This window comes from Drosophila ficusphila, unplaced genomic scaffold, assembly GCF_018152265.1.
Source record: "Drosophila ficusphila isolate 14025-0441.05 unplaced genomic scaffold, ASM1815226v1 contig_198, whole genome shotgun sequence".
NCBI lineage: Eukaryota > Metazoa > Arthropoda > Insecta > Diptera > Drosophilidae > Drosophila > Drosophila ficusphila.
In genome coordinates this window covers 4,055,621-4,076,165 of record NW_025064092.1, presented here as the reverse complement: position 1 = coordinate 4,076,165, position 20,545 = coordinate 4,055,621, and the positions used below count along the sequence as shown (strand labels likewise).

The following is a 20,545-nucleotide window of genomic DNA, read 5'->3' as shown; positions in this document are numbered from 1 at the left end:
GTCTCCACTTTCGCTTTCGTTTCCGCTTCCGCCCGCCATGTTCGTGTGTGTACTAGTGCGTGTCTGAGCACGTTAAGTGTGTGTGCTTTGAAGTTTTATATCTACATACAGGCACAGACACAAGCACATTCGCGTGTGTGCGTGTTTGTTTTGCGTTTTGTTTTGTTTGCGTTAAACCAAAAACGGCAGAAAGTAAAAAAGGGAGAGGGAGAGCGTAAGAGAGTGGCTGAGCGAGGGGTTTGAAGGTGGTGAGAGATGGGTGGGAGAGGAGGTGAGATAGGAGATGAAAGAGGAGGTAAGAGTGAAGGTGAGAGTGAAGGCGAGAGTGGAGGCGAGAGTGGAGGCGAGAGAAAAATGAGAGAGCGCAGAGTAGGCCACTTTTCAAAAATACCCTCTCCAACGGTTCTTTCTGAGCTTCTGAAGCCCTATCCATATTGTTTGAGATTTCGAGCAGTCGTGGCGCAGATAACTAAAAATATAAAACAATACCTTGCAGCTTAAAGGCTTTGCCAAGTGGCGAACTCTCGGTCTTCTTTCGACACTTCTGCCGGCGATGCAAACGAGGCAACAGGATTACAACGAATCCCAAGTGGCAGGATCTGTTTCCCTTCGAGTTTTGAATTGCGCCTGCCGTTGGCATGTACTATTTTAATAAACTCGTTTGGGCTGCCCATGAAATTATTACGCTGTGCGGGTAAAAGCCACAAAGGATGTAAATATAATTAGCCATGATCTTTTGTGATTATGTACGCTTATACCTTTCAATAGCTTGCCTAATTTAATTGTAACTTTTCAAATTAAATTCCACATTACATTATTCTACTTTATAATTGTGTACAATTAATTAAATGCTTTAAAAATATGTCCTGGCTTTGACAAGTTTTTAAACTACGAATTACCTTATCTAGCGACCCTTGCGAGAAATATATTATTAAAATTGGGCAAGTCGACGGAACAAAGGACTCAAAGCCACTACAGAACGTAGAGACAAATTTCCACCGATGGTTAAACTTGTGCTCCTTGTCAAAATGCCCGTGCACACTAAAAAAAAAATTGGGTATGGAATTTAAAACAAAAATAAAATAAGAAAAAAGAAAGGTAGTTGCATTCCTCTTTTTTATATAGCAGAAAAATTGTTATATTAAAAATTTAGTTATCTTACAAACAACAAATTGCTTCTTAGCCACAATAAATAATTTATTTATCTAAATGAGATTTTAGGGACTCATTTAAGTGTGGTTTTAAGGATAAGATTTTCCCACCGATTTTTATTCTGTTTTTTTTTAAATTCCTTTTCTGAGTGCATAAAAAATGTTGTGTTTGTGCCGCTTTCCCCTTTCCCTTTTGCGCCCCTCTCGCTGAGTTCTTTGTGTTGATTTCGTTTCATGTTTGCATTTTGTTTCGTTGGTTACTTGTCCGCTCTTCTTGTTCCGTTCCCTTCGTTTTGGCCAAAGCGAAAGCCAAAGCCAAAGGCAAAGGGAAAGGGAAAGGGAAAAACGTAGGCAATAAGGGTCAGTCGCAGAGTCCTGCCAAACAAATTAACTTACGCCCGTGGCTTAAATGCGGGCCGAGCTTAACGCTCCTGTGAGGATTTTGCGCTACCTCGAATTTCGAATGCCGAAATCCTTGGGCCGCAGCGACAGGACAATTTCGAGACAAGTGGCGAGAGAGAGGAAGAGAGAGAGCAAGAGAAAGAGAAAGAGAGAGAGGAAAAGCAAGGCAATTGCATTTCGCTCCAGTCGCGCGTCTAATTTGCTATGAATACAAATTGAAAATTGATTTGAAAAATGACTGAAGTAACGACATATAAATGGAAACGATTTGGCCAGGTATTCGTGAGCCGTGTGGCTACACGAAAAATTTACCTGCCTTTGCCATTTGCCATTCTTGTTTCTTTTTTTTTTTTGTTATTGTTGTTGTTGTTGTTTTTGTTGTTATTATTGTTGCCATTCTTTTGGAGCCCGCAAGCGGGGCGCTATTGATTTTGTGGCTCTGACCCAAATCCGGCACACACGAGCAGAGAAGGTGTGCTCCACGTATCCTCGAATCCTTGGATCCCCGCACTCTTCTATCCTCCAAGCCATACATAATTCACGCGCCTTAAACTGTGCTTCTCAACCGTGATTGAAGTGGCCCAAAAGCCTCACAACTCGAATCGAATGCTTCGAATGTTGCGTGCGTGTGTGTGTGTATGTGTGTGTTCTTCGCCCCAAATTAGTTTATCTTGGGTTTAAACTCCAATTAAGTCTGCCAAAGTGCCCTTCCTGCCTTTTTTTTGGGTTTACGAGTATTTACTTAGACTTTGTCCCACAGGGCGTATACGTTATTTGTTCACCCGTATGATGTGTGGCGACCATGTCGGGTTTTTCACTCATAAACTGACGCTAATTAATCTAAAAAGCAAACATTGAATTAACAGCTAGAATGTAATTTTATTTAAAGCCCCTAAATGTCGATGATTTACATTTAAACGAACGTTTATGCATAACTTTGCATCCGTCATCATTTGAATAAATGGCTCTAAATTAGATGACCGGAAACAACCTGCTGTTTGTATAATTTATGATGAACTAGCCATTTATGCACAAACAAGCCGCCAAATAATTTGCTCGTTGAAGGATAACAGTCCTGATTTGAATACTTTCATTGGGGCCTTGGCATCGGAAACAACAACAAACAAAAAAAAAACTGAAGCAATCTAATTAATATTTTCCTACGTAACATAAAGCGTACACTGTAATTGCATTCAAATAAATAATCAAATAATAAACAAATACTTTAATTATTTAAATAATATATAGGTATATTCTTAGCTTTCATGTTTATAATCATTATTTACCAGATTACTTACTGGAAAGTTAAAATAATTCATTAAATTTGTAAGTAGTATTAAAAAATTCGCTTTTAAATCCCCCTTTCCATATTCTTGAAATTAAATTTTCAGGCAAATGGCTTGATATTTTTTCAGTGTTTGCCAGTATTTTCGCTTCCGTTGAAGTACGGCGAAAAACCGGAAGCTGCAGCCCGCCAACTGCCAATGAAATAATTTGAAGGAGGCGGTGTGTGATTACTGCACTTCCCCCGAAGCTCCCGGGCAAACAACACCGCCACTATTGACTATGATTAAGGAGCAATTATGTCCGCATTCGAGGTAAAACACTACCAGCTCCCAGCTCGCAGCTCCCAGCTCAGGTTACATCCTGATCCTGATAGGTAAGTGTGCACAAGGATGTTTTAAGCCCGACAACAAGGCACTTGTTTCCCTTGCAGAAGAAGTTATTACACAATTAGGGAACCCTTGACAACTGGATGCGAGTTATGGCCAAGTTACCCAATAAGGTAGCACAAAAAGCAGTTAGTATTTCAAGCATCGTTGCGAATATAATCGTATAACGAATGTGGAAGGTGATTAACATGCTGAATTGACAGAAACATTAAGCACGGAGTACTTAACTGAAATCCTATACCCAATGACAGATGCCCTTTGGAGGCACAGGCTTTTAACGCGTTTAACGCCGAAATTAGGCCCGAAACTGCCAAACGGGGAAAATGGCCAATAACTTTTATTTGCACAGACACCACGAGAATCCGCATCTTTATGACATAAGCTCCAGGGAATGAAGGAAACCAGGCATATTCGATGTCATAACTATTTTATGGCGGATCCCTTAATTGCCAACTACGACTACGATTTATTTGCAGCTGGAAAAAAGAAACAATTAATTGCCCGAGCAACGTATATTCATCATTAGGATGTTGAAATGCAACCAAGTGCTGGAATTTACTGCTGCCAAGGTAGAAAAAATTTAATTTTAAGGGCTATTTCTCGGCCAAAAGAAGGGGAAAACTGGGCAAAAAAAAAATGGGGGAAATGGGGAAGTGGGAAAATGCAGTGGCATAACATTTTCATAGCACACTTGGCAGCATCTTTAATTGCCAGACTAGAGGCCAATTCATTGCTGGCAGGACCTCGACTCCTGGCTGACATTTTGAGCTGTTTTTTTTTTTGCTTCCTTTGGACAGCTTCCGCTTGGCAGAGCTCTTGACTTAGCTTCAGTATTAGCCATAGCTTTAGCTTCAGTTTGAGTTTTAGTTTTAGCTCTGGCCCGATCCGTTCAGTTCCGTTGTTGAATTTTTGCCGGATGGACAGTAATCCCTTTGAGGGCTTTACTCAATTCCGAAAACGATTATGCAAAAATGCGAGAGGTCAGGAAGGGATAAGGGATAAGGGAAAAAGTGGAAAAGTGAAAAGGATACGGGGTAAATAGAAAAGGATCCTGCTGTCCGGCTAAAAACTATTTTCCACGTTTGCCTTTTGTTGGCTCGCTGCTCCGTCACATAATTAAATACAAAATGCGTTTAATTATGAGTGCCGTGTCGGGGCCCCTGGGAAATAATGGAAACAACAATATCACCCCTGGCCACCTCCCCCTTCCCCCCTTTTCCCCCCCTTTCCGCCTCCCTTTCCACAGACAATCGCGCGTTGATGCATTGCATTTTAATGATGCTGCTCGCCTGTTTTTTTGTTGTTGCAGCAATGCTCCAGTTTTATTCTTTGCTCTTGTGAATACACCCACTTCCCTTCGGCAGGACAAGCCCCCCTCCTCACCCACTTACCACCCACTAACCACCCACTCTCTCTCTCTCTCTCGCGTCCAGGAAAATGTCCTTCCGCCGCCTCCTCGCTCTCTCTTTAGCAATTTGATTTCAATTTGGACTTTGTTGTCGTTGATTATGTGCCTCGGCCGACTGGCTGTTCTGCTGTTTTCCACCGAGTTTTCCTCAGTCATTTGATTAGTGCGAGCAATCGTAGCAGGGATAATGAAAATAAATAGCAAAAAGTGTCGATGATGAGATTGCTTTTGTGGTCCACGCTCTCCATCTGGGACACAACCAACTGCGTGGGTCGACAAAAACAATACCAAGAAATATAAAAACAAAAATAGAGCGGCTATTTTTGTCACAAATGATAGGCTTAAGAACGGACCAACTGCTTCTTTGGAGGCAAAAAAAAAAAAAAAAACAAGCATGAAATTTAAAAAAAAAAAGTGTTCACAACATAATTTCATTCCATATCTATATTTAACTGCGTTTAAGTGGCAGAAAAACTCTATAAATCATTAATCACGTTTCACGGCGCAGCGATAAATGCGAATTGATCATATTTTACGACATTTGGATTTACGTGCCATTCATAAATCGAATTAAATGAATGCTTTTTTAATCAAATATGCTGCTTAAGTGTCGGGGTATTGAACAAAAATAAAGTACCACGTTTCCACATAAAGAACCTTTTAAAACTGCAATTTAAATTGGAAAGTTTTTTGTTTGAATTTTAGGATTTTTTATAGAAGACGAAAAATAGTTTTATGTATATTTTTATTTTTTAATTAATGGATTATAACATTTTTAAATAATCTAGAACTAATCTAGAAATAAGTACGTAAAGGTACTTAGTTTTTAAACTGTGTTTTAGCATAGTTTTAATTGGTTTTCGCACATAAAAAGACTTAAGTTAATTAGCTTGTTAGAAGTTGTCGCTTTCCTTTTAACTCTGCAAACTTTCCTTTAGCTCTTCTCTCTCCACTTTTTCAATTGTTTTATTTTTTTGCGTACTGCTCTCTCCATTCTTTCAGTTGTTTTATTTTTTATCTACTAATTGCACATGTAAATATTTAATTTCCTGCCTGGTTGCTTTCGCTTCCTCGCTTTCACGTCTGTGTTTGGTCTGGGTTCGTTCTGGGTTTTTAATTATACGACACAACACAACAGAACACAACACCACAAGCACAGAATACAACACAACACAGGTCACAATAACAACAACAACAGCAACAACAGAAACCTAACACAAGTTCACATACGAATCCTGGCATTTGTATGTCTACCCCCAAAAAAAAAAAAAAAAAAAAAAAAAAAAAGGATGAAGAAGAAGAAGAGAGTTTTAGGCACGGGAGGAAATGACGGCGCCACTTGGCCGCCATTGTTGTCGCGCTAAATTGCAGGACCCTCCGCCCTTTTCTTTACACAAGGGCATACAATCTCCTCCTTTTCTGATACCCCTCCCCCTCCGCCTTCTCCCTTTTCTCATATTTTAACTTTTCCACATGCGAAGGCAACAGGAGAAGGCGGAGAAAGCAGAGGAGAAAGTGGAGAAGAAAGCGGAGCAGTGAGGGGAAATTTCATCCTTGGCTTTCACAACTCCGTGTGGCTGTCACAATGGCAATATGCAGATGTCTGCCGAAAAACCCTTATGGCCGCCTAACCACCGCCCATCTGCCAACTGCCACGCCCCTTTACCACCGCCCACCGCCCACTGCCCCCCTCAGGATGACGTATGCGTACCTTTTTCATTTAAATTTAAATGTCACCAAAAGCCTTACGCGGCGCAAATGAAATCGTCAGCGAAAAGGAAGCCAGCTGAAAAGAAAGCCATTTCTCTCGCCAACGGAAACCTTAATTAATTAAGACGAAAAGTTCGCAAATTCTTATTCCAAGTACCAGCAAAAATACTTTATCACATTTAATTGAATTAATTAGATTTTATAGTTCCAGCAGAAGTATATCAAATTTAATTTAACAAACAAACAAGGATGAAGAAAACACTTGCTAACTAGTTGTGAAAAGTAATAATCAACGGAATCCTCGTACTTCCTGTTAAGTCAAAAAGACCACACACATTTCCAATGAAAACTCAAAGGACATGCATGATTTTCAAGTGTCCTTCGGCTGTAGGATATTTGATGTTAAATTATGACAGGTCCTAGAATCCCCGAAGTGCGCAACGCATATCAATATCGAACCCCTGGGAGTGAAAAGTTCGGAGGGAAAAGGAGTTGATTCGGAGGCAAACAGTTTAGGAGAGGCCTATAAGGAGGATTCTTACGGGATGCAGCCTCCTGGAGGATTGAAGGAGGAGCACCAGGATAAGGAGGAGCAGAAGGAGGAGCAGGACGTGCATGTTCATCCTGTTCAACGGAGAGAAGCAGGAGGAGCCAACTTGGACGGCCTGTTGCATATTTCATGGCGCCTCAAATGAAGCACTTAAGCTGACAACATCTTGAGCCCAGACATGGAAGGCGTCCAAACGGGGGGCACTGAGTGGGTGGCAGTTAGGGGGGGAGGGGGGTAGGGGATTTGGGGTGACTGCGTGCCAATGCCAATGCACAGTGGGCAAAATGAGGCTTAAAAGCAGCTACTTTAAAATTGATATTTGCACGGTTGTCTTAATTATCTTAATTTATTTCTACACGATTATTATTTAAAGTGTTTATTCCATGTAATTGTATTCAGTTCATAAATTTATTGAAATCCCTGCTTTGTCACCACAATTAGCAGCTTATTATTATAATTGTCTGCTGACAAGCTTTAATAAGTCACCTTCCCGTAAAAAAAAAGAAACATTCTCATTGAAACCCTTTGGTTTTCAATTGTGAAATAGTATAATGTGGTTAATTAAAAATGTGGTTAATATGATATGTGAATAACTAGTTATGTGAACATCAAATTATGAAATAATAAACGAGTAAATATGCTGCAAAATAACAGGCTGATTAAAATCTTAATTAGTTTATCTCACTGAATTAGGAGAATTTTAAATGTTTCAAATTTTTTATCAGACTGAGATGCTCCACTGTAGAACATTTGAAATTGGCTTAAGCACATTGGAATGCGTTCGCTTTTGGGGAACACTTAGGCACAACACGAAGGACATGTCGCGGGCTTATTAAATAAGTATCTGAAGTATCTGCTGTGACAGCAATGCCATCCGCATCCGCATCCACGTCCACATCCGCATTCGCATCCGCATAACGAGGATAATCGGCAAGGACAATAAAAAACAGAGCTGCGATTGAGTGGCGCACTTGAAAATGAAAGTTATCTTCAGTTCAATTGAAATGTGGAGTAAGCAAAGCCATTTGATTAAGCCTGGACAAAATCAAAGCAATCATCTCCATGACAAAGGAATATATTTTAAAAATAAATCTTAAGTAGAAACTACGAAACTCTAAATATGAAACAAAAGCAGACATAACGCAATCAGCTGCTTAATCACGGGGAAACTCGATGAACCATTTAAGATTGAAAAGTTGGCCTAAGTGGCCACCCAACTGCCATCTTCCATCCTTTTTTTTGTTTGTTTTTTTGGGCCAACAATCAATTGGTGGCTGAGAAGAGTTAAGAAATAGCCGAAGGCGAGCGCCAAAGTTCACAGCGAAATCATTTCATCAAGAAATTGGCCTCGGCATCCAACAACAAATTGGCCCCAAAACGAATCAAAAATGGGAGGAAAAAAACGGTGAGGGGAAAACTTAAAAAATCAGCAGCAATAAAAACAACAACAAAACGCATCCAATAAGGGCCAAAACTGAATAACAAGAGCAATAACTGAAACACGAAGGCGGCGACGGGGAAAATCAGAAAACCAGCAACAAAAAACAGAAACAACAAAAACAAAATAAAACAAAAAACACAAACAAAAACGGAAAACAGAAAACGAAAAGGAAAACTTTTAAGTACGCTATTAATGTTTAATTCGAGTTATTTAAGTTGGGCACTTAATTTAGCTTTTGGCCCAGATGCGACTGGAGTGGAATGGCATCGAATGGAATGGAATGTTGGTCGGTATAGTTTTCTCCTGGCCGTTGACCACACCCCCCAAAGGACCTATATTTCCCATCCCGAGTCCCGAGTCCCGAATCCGGAATCCTGTTTCCCGCCTCCTGATTCCCTGTTTTCCCCCAAACCATCAATTCCCCCCGCTTCTGTGGTGCGTGACCTTTCTCTTATTAAATGTTAATCATAAAAGCCCAAAACCAAATGCCCGCCGCCCAGAAATGGTGAAAATTGAACTGAACTCAACTGAACTGAAATGGGCTTATCGCCTCGACTGCCACGCCCTCTTTCCCAGCCCGAATGGATAAGACGCCCCCTCCGTTTGGCCAATGAAGTTGTCTTATAATCCGGTAATTAATTTCTGCGGTCTCCGGAATTGCAAGGGGATGAGGGGGGAAAGGAGGAGGGGGAGGAGGAGGAGGAGGTGGAAGGACGAGGGGGAGGGTCTAATGAAAGGCAATGAAAGCGGCCAAGTGACAGGATAACAAATTAATAAACTTTCGGCTGCGGCAACAGCTCGTGAAATTCGACCAGAAAGCTCCGCCATTGATCATTCTGGCCAACTGGCTACCACATGGCAACTGGCAACTACACATGGCCAAAAACAGCTAACACCAAATGCAAAAGGGAAATTAATTACTAAAGGATCAAACTATGAAAAGATGGTTGGTCTTAAGGTTAATGTGCAGATATGGAAAATAGAAGCTAGTTTGTTTTTAAATTAAATAAAAAATATTAAATATTAAATATTACTTTCAATTATGATTAACTTTGTAAATAAATAATTGATTGACACAAGAACAATTTAATATGTTGTCCAAATTTTAATTTTTAATATATTATTATTTTCATTATTATTTCTTAGAAAAGCAAGCAAAATAGTTTAAGGACATTGTGATTAAATTCAAATTTTAAGTTTTTACTTAAGTTTCAATATTTCAAATCAAATATTATTCATTATTTTAAATTTTTGGAAAACCACTTTATTTAAGTAAGCTATTTAAATTCAATTTATGCATAACAATTATTTAAAAACTGTAAATATTATCAAGTGATCTGAAGTTTCTCCATCTGTTTATAAGACTTTCGATCTGTAAGTGGTGTCTGCAACAAACTACGTTTCATTGGACACGAATTGTTTTTGACAGGCGAGCTGTTGCCAGCGCTTCGACATCGTAAAAAATGTCCTTGAATATTTGTCAATTCGAAGGGCGAGAAGCGAAGTGCAGATGAATCAGCCCAACCTCGAATAAAACCAACCGATATACAAGCCGATATATAAACCCAGTTCCCTGCAATGAAAATGAAAAGTTCAAGGGGAGAAAGCCAAACATGTTGTCTAATTAAACTGGATATGAAATGGCTTTCTGTCTGTCTGCTTATTTTTCAGGTCATCAAAGTGTCAACAGGGGAATGCGAAGGCCACAAAGCAGATGCACTCTTTTCAAATTGTTCCGAGAACTCCTCATTAGAACAAAATATTTATTCATATACTCCTATTCATTTCACAGGAATCTGAATCTGAATCAGAATCAGAATAAAAAAACAAGCGTAAGATTGGCTTCGTTACTCAGGGATTACCGATGTCAAATTGTTAGATGGCCAGAACGTGACGGAATTCAAAATAAATGACTGCAATTAAATTGCTTCCGAAGTGATTTTGTGTAAACAGGATTTAGTGAGCTCCTTTTTGTGTTTACTCAATCCGCAGGATCATGATTGCGTGACCATTTCGGGGAGTTCTTATTTCCAACTAACACCGGATGAAGTAAGCAAACCAGATGATTGGGGAAGTGTTTTTGGCATTTGAATGGGTCAAAGCACATGTCTTTTTATCCGGCCAAGAAGCCAACTACAATTTTCCAACTATCAACTGCCACCTGCAGTTATTTTCCACGGACAGTTGCACAAACAGATTAACGAAAACAAATGGCAACTTCAACGGCAAACTGCAATTGCAAGTGCAACCAAATCGAATCGAATTGAATTGAGTGCGGAATAGAAATACGAATCGGAATCGGAAGCGGAAGCGGAAACGGAAATGGAAATAGAAGTCGTCCTGAGATGACAACAAAGGACAAAAGGCCAGAGCCAAACAGCAGCTGCAAGTGACGCGAATGGACACGGCAAACAGGATGAGCGGAAGGACATTTGTTGCGCCATTGCTACTTTCTACTTGCTACTTGCTACTTGCCACATGCCACTTTCTTGCTTGCTACATGCCACTTTCTTTCTTGCTACTTTTTTTTAAGCCTGCCAGCGGCGCGTGTCGTATGTCCTTTGCACCCAAGGACTGCCGCCAGGAGCTGCTCTTTTTTGTTGGTTTTTTTTGTATCTTTTTTGTTTTTTTTTTTTGTCACACGCTCCACGCATTCCACGCCTAATCGATAGCAATCAATACATTCTGTGTGTGCGACTCCTCCGAAAAACTGTTGCACACACTTCGTGGCGGGGGGAGGGAAAACTCGGGGGTGGAATTTCACCTGGGCAATTTCACGTGGGAATTTCCACTCCATCGAAGGAGCGCCAATTATGGCCAACTCTTGGATTCGGAAAAGTCTGGTCAAAGTCACGGCCGCCAACTGATTGACTCGCAGCAGGCCACATTATATTATTTTTTGAAGCCAAACCAACATGTTTTCTTTTTTTTTTTTTTTTGGTTGAAAGGCGAACGAAGTATTAGCAATCACATTCATACTCGTATCTATTTATTACGTGGCACGCCGTCGGGGTTTCGACCTCCTGCCATTTATCTATTGGCCATAATCCATTCATCGGCATTCGGGAACTTTTCCATCGAGCCACTCGATGCTCTTTCAGCGGAATTAAACCGAAAATTCAGCTGCACTTTTCGTTGAAGAGCTTAAGTTTCACTTTTCATTCGGGATCGACGAACTGTGCATTTTTACGCAGTTAATGGTAAGTTGGCTTTTGGGGATAAATGATACTTTATACTCTATTAAGGCAGGGAATATTTAAAGGTGACTCAGCTAAGGTTTCTTAAAACGTATTTACCCTCTAATACTCCAGAATATGTATTACGATCCAATCCAATTACCATGGATTAACCAACTAAAGTAGTTTTAGCTCTAAAAAAAAAATTCAAGAAAAATAACAAACAACTAAGTCTACAAACAAAATTACTTTTGTTTAAACAGAAATGTTCAATTTGATAAATAATTAAATCTATTTATTTATTTATTTATTTTTTAGTTATTTGATTAGCATTTATTTACAGAAAGCTTTAGTTGGAATACATTATGCATTGAACTCAAGTTTTCATTTAGACTGAATAATTTGAACTTAATTTGTTTAGAGTACACTTTCATTTCTCTTCTGATAATAATCAATTACTAATTTAAATACTAATTAAATCCACCCCTTAAAAAGTGTATGATATTAAAGCGAAAAATTGAGAGAGAGCAAACTAAATGACGAAATTTCAATGGCGATTTATTGCCGTTACCAACGTCAACCATATCTTCGTGTGTATTAAAATATACACACACTATGTGCGTGTGTGTGCACAGATGTGTGTGTGTGTGTGTGTATTTCGGCTTTTGTGCTTCGTCAAACAAAAATCGATGATGCGGCAAACCCGAAAAAAAGGCCGAAAAAGGCCGTAAAAAAAAAAAAAAAAAAAACAGAGAGGGTCCAACAAGTATGTGTCTGACATAAACTTATTTTATTGCGCTTGGCCAACGCTTTTTTTTTTTTTTTTTAGCTGGTCAAAAATGTCCCGCCGAAAAAAAACAGTTGGTAATTAGTTGATAATTTCGCAACGAAACCGCAGTGATGTTGCTGCATTTGATTTTTCTGCATCGTCTGCTGTGACGTCACTTGGCAACCGATAAACGAGGCTCAAAACGGGTTCAAAGGGGCCAGGCCAAAAGTGAAAAAAAACGGGGGTAAACGCGGACAAAAGGCGTCTGTAACCGACTGCCGACAATGGCAAAAGCTGACAGGTTGGCAGAAAGGCAGGGAAAGTGGGGAAAGTGGGAAAAACGGAAAGGCGGGAAAGTAGGAAAAGCAGCCTTGAAAAGTGTGCGTGTTGCAGCGGAAAATCCCATCGAACGGGCCAAATAAAAACGCACTTCTTTAACGCTTTCAAAAGCAGAAATCTATAAATAAACACAGGATATCCTCAGCAACAAAAAAATGGAAAGGAAAGGAAACAAATTGCTTGGATATTAAGCCTGTTGATGGTGATGTTCATTAGAAAAAGGTAACAAAAAACCAGAAAAGAACAGAACAGGAACAGTGTGTCCTGGCTAAAAGCAACTCGTGCGGCAGCTTAATCCAGCCAACGTGTCGTATACTTAATGCGTATGCGCTATTTCCTAGAATGCAGCAAGCAAAAGAAAGTGCACAGTAAGTGAAATTGAAAAGCAACTGGTCGAAAGGAAGAAAATGGGTTTTATTCTATTTCCCATTTAAGCCCACTTCGAAATGCCGAACGGTGTTTCTGTTTCCTTCTCTCAGTTGACCAGGTTGCTCTTCCTCTTCTTCACCATCTTCTTTTTCTGACCATCTATTTTTTTCTTTTTTTTTTTTTGTGTCGCCAAAAGCAAGTAAGCCACCTTATGTGGGCGGCATAATGCCCTTGTGGTACTCTGACATGCGTTCAACACCGTTTGTGAATCCCGTCACGTTCGTGGGTTTTACTTCAAACACCATTTTGGCCAATTGCTTCTTCCGCCTGCACGGAGCAGCTCCTCGGAGCTGAGAATCCTTTGGTTGGCTAATGGAACTAGTTCGGTTGATTCACCCTTCGAGGGAATTCGATGCATCTAATAATAAAAAGAAAATATGTGAAGGGAACAAGGAGTTGCGATAACCTGTTGTTACTTTTTTTTTTTTTTTTGGGAGTATGGCAGTAAATCCTACAGAATTATTCCATGTAGCAATTTGTCTGGGTTTTTGTAGAAGAGTCAACAAAGAGGACAAACAACTGTATGTTTGAGCCTATAAACGTGTTGTCATGTTCTACAAGTTGAGTTCAGGAAATGAATAAGAAACAATATTTGTTCTTCGAACATTAGGATACATTGTGACAAAAAGTCACGTATTCAGTGCGTAATTCTCCATGTAATTGCAAGATCTTTTGCAAAATGGAGAAAAAGATAGATTATAAATATTCCTCAAAATCAAGAACTTAACTCATGAGTGCGCCGCGACTCATATCAGCGTCATTGAGCAACATCCGCAACTCATATCGGCGTCATTGAGCAATAGCCAAAATGCGCGTTTCAGCCATGTCAGGTTTCTGTGTACCTGACATAATAATAATATAATAAATATAACATATATTATATGATATTATATTACAGGAGATTTTAGTTACACTCGATGTGCGCCGCGACTCATATCGGCGTCATTGAGCAATAGCCAAACTAATTTGTAACTAATTTGTGTATTAGTTTAATGTTTTCAGTTAACTCTGAAAATTAACAAGGATAATAATAATTCGTTCTTGATTTGGGAAATTTAAAGACACATTGTATCAGAAAGAAAATGTCATATTTTTGATAGAATTGCAAACGGAACTTGACAGAATTTGCAATGGAGGGGAAAAAGGTTACTCAGTGCGTGATTCTGCACGTAATTGCATGATTTTTCGCGAAAAGGTTGTGTCAAAGTTCAGCGTGGGCAACCTTTGCACTCGTGTTGTGTTTGGGGTGGAACCGATTCCACCAATTCCGCAAATTCCGCTCCGTTTGGTTGCACTCTGATCGCTTCACATCCTGACATGTCCTGACATGTCCTGCATGTCCGTAACCTTGGCTCCTTCTGCGTTTAATTGTGACTGTGTGTGCTGTGTGTGTGTGTGTCCTTTTGGATTCACCGCTCACAGGAGAAGTGTAAGCAGTCAAGGACACGTCGAGCGGCGGGTCAAGCTCTGTCCACTGAATGCCAATGCCAAAAACCAGCTGTGAGGTGAAATCTAAAAGCCGAATATCTGGTAGATGTTAGCTGGCATCCAGCGGATTTTGGCAACCGTAAATCACTGCTGCCATAATCGCAATCACAGCCAGATTCCCCAATAGAGAATCACTATTGATTAGGCATCACCTACACACAAACACACACACGCACTCGCACTCACACACACACACGCACACACACTCAAGTATTAGCTTCCTGTTTGGTCAATTGAATCCCGATTCAATTGTGTGAACAACTGATTGCCAGCAGATGCTGATTTCCTTGCAAGTTTCGCCAGCTTTGAGTTTCGCATTGAGTCGCCTTAAGTATCCCATATACCTGGTTCGATTCCATTTTGGATACCCAACCCGTGCACACAACGACCCACTGACCAACTGGGAAAATCACGGGTGAGGAAAACTCTATAATTCGCAGGCGACCAGAGAGAAGTTGAGATACAAGGATGCAAAGTTACAGATACAAAGTGCGAGCTTGGGACGCCCATAAAGTTTTTTACCATCGCAAAAAGAAAAGGGTTGGATTGGCAGAGGAAGTCGACTTCGTTTGAGTTTTTATCAGTGATGCATTGGATCCAGTTTGGATATTTACTGCCAGCGCAGGAAAAGCATTTCACCCTCTCGAAATCCTTTCCCCCTTGGAAATCATCATCACATTTTGGACAGCAAAAAATGTTAGCAACTCTCGGAAACAATTGGGCTGCCTTCATGTGCAGTCTTCATAAATAATCTGGATTACGGAGTATTTGTTATCCAAATGCTGACTGATTGAATCTCGCACATAGACATAAAATAATATCTTAACAATCCTAAAATAACCTTCATAACTCTATTTATTTCTTTCTGTGATTCTAAATGAATGCAATGTTTACTTAAACAGTAGAGTAATTGAAATTTAATTAAATTTATAAATCTATTCTTGTTGTCCCCATTGGTTTGACTAAATCTCTATCTAATTTATTAGACACACCGATTCAGTAAACTTATGCCTACATAACAAACCAAAACCTCTCTTAAAGTAAACCAACTAATTTGTGGAGCATCATTTACTAACAAAATGTTGTTGTATTAGCAGAAGAGTAAGTAAGAGAACCGCAGGCAGATTCATCAAAATATGCAAAACAGCTAATAACTAATAATTTCCATTAACAATTTGGCAGGGCTGAATGGTAATGACAATGCGAGCAGGAAATGGGGAATCATTTGGCAACCAACTCACGTAACGAGTCCAAGCCAAAGGCTCATTGTCAATTCAGGATACACGGTGCACTGGGGGAAAATGCGGAGAAAGGAGGTGAAAGGAGGGGAAGGATATCCACCGAAAACAACCTGCAATAAATCGTGGGATTTCACCAGAAAAATCCCCAGAAGTTGAGAAGCTAGAAAAGAGCTTCCTAGAAAACTAAATGCCTTTCGAAGAGTTGTTAATTATGGTGTCAAATCTCTGGCGGGGAATATGGTTGAGCGGGCTATTCCAGGACAACGCCTCCTTGTTGACTCTCCGTGTGTTTGTACTCCTTTCCGCTGCCGAACAATTGATGGGAGTAAAGTCAACAGTAAACAGAGTAAACAGAGTAAACTGTAAACAGTAAACAGTAAACAGTAAACAGTCAACAATGATGTGACACTTGGTCGCGACCCGCCCACTTTTTCCAACCAACTAACCCTTTCACTATTGCAATCTTGCAGGAAAAAGGAAAGACTAGAATGAAATACCAAACACTACCCTCTCCCTTTCCCTCCCCAAATCAGTTTGATGTCCCTCCAATTAGGTATTTAATTAAAAAAAAAAAGCAAAAATAATCATAGAAAACTGAACTGAATTCCGCAAAGTGTCAATTGCACTGCTGAATGCTCGAAACGGAGCGATGATTGAGTGCGAAGCGATGACGATGACGAGTTCCCCCGGACATTCCGGAAATGAAAACCGGACGAAGGGGGAAGAAAGAGGGGGAGAAAACTCAAGCGGAGGAAAAAGCGGAATGCCGGCAGAATGGAGAAAGTTCCGGGGGGAAAAACACGGACGAAAAGCAAGAAGCGAGTGGAAACTTTCCGGTGTTTGGTGCCCTCGAAAGTTCAACTTCAAATAGGATTTTCCTTGCTAATTGACCCTAATGACACAGAAATACTCGCAGACTTTCAACTCGATAATGGCAGAAACAAACTTCAATTAAGTCCGATTTAGACTTAATTTATGAAAACAGTTTGATATATATACTCGTATATAAATGGGAAGGGAAAGTTGAATTGATTTTAAGTAGCTAATCGGGTTCTTGATTGTTCATAAAAAATAACTTATAATTAAAAAAAAGTATGAAAACTAATCAAGGAGTTTACAGAGTTCTAGGCTGAATCCCTTTTTTTCAGTTTGAAAAGAAAGAAAAGCGCATGTAGGTAGTCTTTAATTTGACTTCAAAAAAAATTACAAAGAAAATCATAACTGATACATTAATTTGTAGGTGAATAAAAATATGATTACAATTTGCTTGAAGGTATCCATTGCCACCAATAAAATAATTTATTATAAACTTAATTGCTACGTTGTTATAAAAACATTATCTGTATTTTCCATTTACCCACGAAGTTCGTTTAGGATATAAATTCAAGTTGATCCCACCATAAATTGCAAAACGATAGGTGCTGATGGAAATGGGAGAACTGCACAATCAGTTGGCCATAAAACCAACATAGATAAGATCCACCACTTTATTTCTGAACTACCTGTAAAGCAAACAAAAACTAGCAGTTGCACCTTTAATTTTAGATAAGTATTTGTTTTGATTTCAAATACTCCCAACCAATTAGTTTAATTATATCAATCAACTAAGCCTCTCATTTTGCCACAGAATACTTTCCCAATACCGAAATGCTGTATGTTTGTATATAAAAACCTGTAAAGGTGCTCTTAAGCCGAACTATTGGAAGTGCGGTGATAAAAATACGCAGACAGGCGAAATTGCACCCAAATAAAAAGGACGAAAAAGGGTTTTTTCGGGGATACGGGGATTCGGGGGATGACATCCCTGCTCCACAGAGAATTCCAAGAAGATTCGTGGATTCGGGGATTCGGGGAGCGGCTGCGTTCTATTTATAAAGCCGTCCTAATTGGAGACCCCCGCCAGCTGGAAAATGTGTTAACACGGTGTATATAGCAGTCAACAAAGGTCTTTGTGTTCAGAAACCGGGATAAAGTCTGTTTGTTACGGGGAGGCATTGAATCCAAGGGGGAAAAGGAGGGGAAAAAGGGGTTTAGCTATGGAAAATGACACCAGATCATAAAGAGTGATGTAATGTTTTATGTAACTAGACTATATATATATTTAAACGGTTGGAGGTCGGAAGTTCACTTCTTCACTGCGAGGTTAATGTCCTTTAAATCTAAGAAAGTAATTTTTAAGTGGAGTAATTCGCGTAATTTCTATACACTTTACAAGCGTTATATACAAATCTGTATCGCATTTGATGCTTAATTAAGTATTTTCAGCTTAAAAATAGGGAAAGGTGAGTATAGGTTTCTTGGATTTACAATACCATACTTATAGCTTTACATATTATATTTTAATATAGAGTATATTATTTACTTGCTTGGATGAATGGAAGATGCAACGATTTCAAGGTGATGATACTAAACGATGGTCGCTTTTGAATACAAATGGTTATAGTGCGATTATAATACTGATGAACGATGAATATAGATTGCATGTACCGTGGATAATATAATTGAAAAAATTAAGTATGTACGCATGCTGGCATATTGTAATTAGGTTGATTTCATTTCGGGCCCAGTTGAGTTCACATTTTTGGGCCAGACTATACTATATATATATACTATATATACGGGTATTAGGCCCACCTTTTCGACTCCGCTTCCTTGACATCGCATGCCCAATTAGCTAATGGATATTGACAAGGTCGCTGGGAGTGTGCTCTAGGTGGGTTCGCTTCGGGATGGCTTGGGCCTCGATGTGTGACCACCACCCAGAAGCCATCCATTCCCACACCCAACCACTCACCCACCCAACCACTTGGGCAACCACCTAAATCTTCATGCTGGAACCCCTTTGACTCACCTGTCGCCATGCGAATCCCTGTCCCTGTCGCGTTCCAGTTCCGGATTCGGATTCGGATTCGGATTAGGATTTGGATTCACATTCGGGTTGGGGCTTGGGTTGGCCGGAGCAGCTTTTTCCGATCCGGAACCGCCAGAAGCTCCGCCGCTGGAGGAAGCTCCTCCTCCGCCAGAAGTTCCACCTGAAGGTCCAGCTGCAGCAGAAGATCCTGATGGTTCCTCCTTCTCCTGCTCCTTCTTCTCCTTCTCCTGCTTCTCCTTCTCCTTCTTCCCCTGCTTCACTTCCATCTCCACCTTGACATCCACATCCACATCCGTTTCCGGTTCCGGTGCAGATCCGCCACTCCTGCCGGCCTCCTTTTGCCAATCCTTCTGGTCCTTCTGCTCGTTCGACATCCTTTGACTTCTTTGACTCGTTCTGTCTCTTCTATATCTTCTCCTTTATCTTGTTTAAAGGTCCTCTTCTAATGGACGGCTCCTTTTTGCAGTTAAAACAGTGGAACAGTGAGCAGATGCCCAAGTGTGGTAATTGTTTTTTAATAAAATCGCTGCTGCCGCAGAATTCCGAGCAGAATATGAATGAAAAACAAAAAAAAAGAAAAACAGAGAGAGAAACGATACCAGAAAACGAAAGAAAACGAAAGGAAATGCAAACGACACAAAACAATGCCATGCCAACAAAGGAAAATTAATGTAAATTAATTGCCGTGGCTGGTGGAAAGCCTCTTACTTTCCCCCTCTTTCCCCTCCCCCATTTTCAAACCCCCCCCCTGCTTTCCACCCCCTTCCCCTCTTCATTACCATTTCCTTTCTTATTTTCCCGTCGTCTTCTGCTGTTGTTGTCGGTTTGATGCTCGGACCAAATTAGCCACAATATTAAAATACAAAAAAAAAAAAATATAAAGAAAAACAAGAAATTCTCCTTCCTTTTTATCTTCATTTTTGTTGTGGACGGAGAAGGACTATAATAACTTTTTAACGCTTCGGGTGAGCAAGTCGTTAGAGATATTAGACCCTGTCAGGTTGACTTGGGAGAACCCTTTGAAATATTCACGTTTCTTGGCCAACAACAACTTATTTTTTTGTGTGCCGCAAAGGTTTACGCTTTATCTGAAATGTTTTGAGTCGCCTTCACAACTCGCCTTTGAGAAAATCAATCAAATGTGTCTTCAACTTTTCTGCGTGGTCTTAAAAGGATGGAAGGCGGGTGAAACGTAATTATTTTTTAATTACTAATTGCAGTTCAGGGTTACTGTAATTGCTAGATTAACTTTTTTGTAACTCCTACTCACTTAGCCATACTGAATGAAGGGAACAATTTAATGGCCTTTTCCCCTTTCCAAATTAATATAGTAATTTGTGAACGAATTTCGAATAGCTCTAAAGTTTTTTCTGCCTTCAAATGCACAAACTCAATGGGCGTGGCTAATATTTGAAAACACCTTTCGCTGTGTATTTCTTACTATATAATATATATCATGAATACTAAGCCCTTTATCATAAAACAAAACGAACGTGTCACTTTTTAAAATTTTTAATTTGAATGCTTAGGTCTTATAGTTTTTACGATTTTGAAAGTCATAGAAGATATAATGTAGCAAATACTTTCATCGTCCTGTTACATATCTTTCAACAAATATACCAGTTTAATCTACAAGTAACGAGTAATAAAAGAGTACTTGGTTGGAATGCACATGCCATTATGTTTTTCATTTTATGTCTGCAAACATTAAAAATGTTGGCAACGTAAAAAACAAGCGACAGCATTTTAAACAATGCTCATTTATATAATTTGCTTGGCATTTAAAAAGGGGATTTTATATTTTAAGTGAAATTTGAAAGTTTTATGAGGCGATTTTCTGGCAATCACCAAATTAACAAGTCCATCTCCTAATTGGGCATTTGATTTCATTTCAGA

At 39.6% G+C, this 20,545-nt stretch overlaps 1 protein-coding gene across 1 annotated transcript in view; it reads right to left on the bottom strand.

Moving 5' to 3' along the window:
* Positions 1-20,545, bottom strand: part of LOC108095540 — a 56,614-nt gene that overhangs the window by 33,964 nt on the left and 2,105 nt on the right. The window contains exon 2 of the mRNA XM_017196669.2: positions 18,629-19,105. Coding sequence (XP_017052158.2) covers positions 18,629-19,023 — 395 coding nt within the window. The 5' untranslated portion in view covers positions 19,024-19,105. The remainder of the gene's footprint in view (positions 1-18,628; positions 19,106-20,545) is intronic.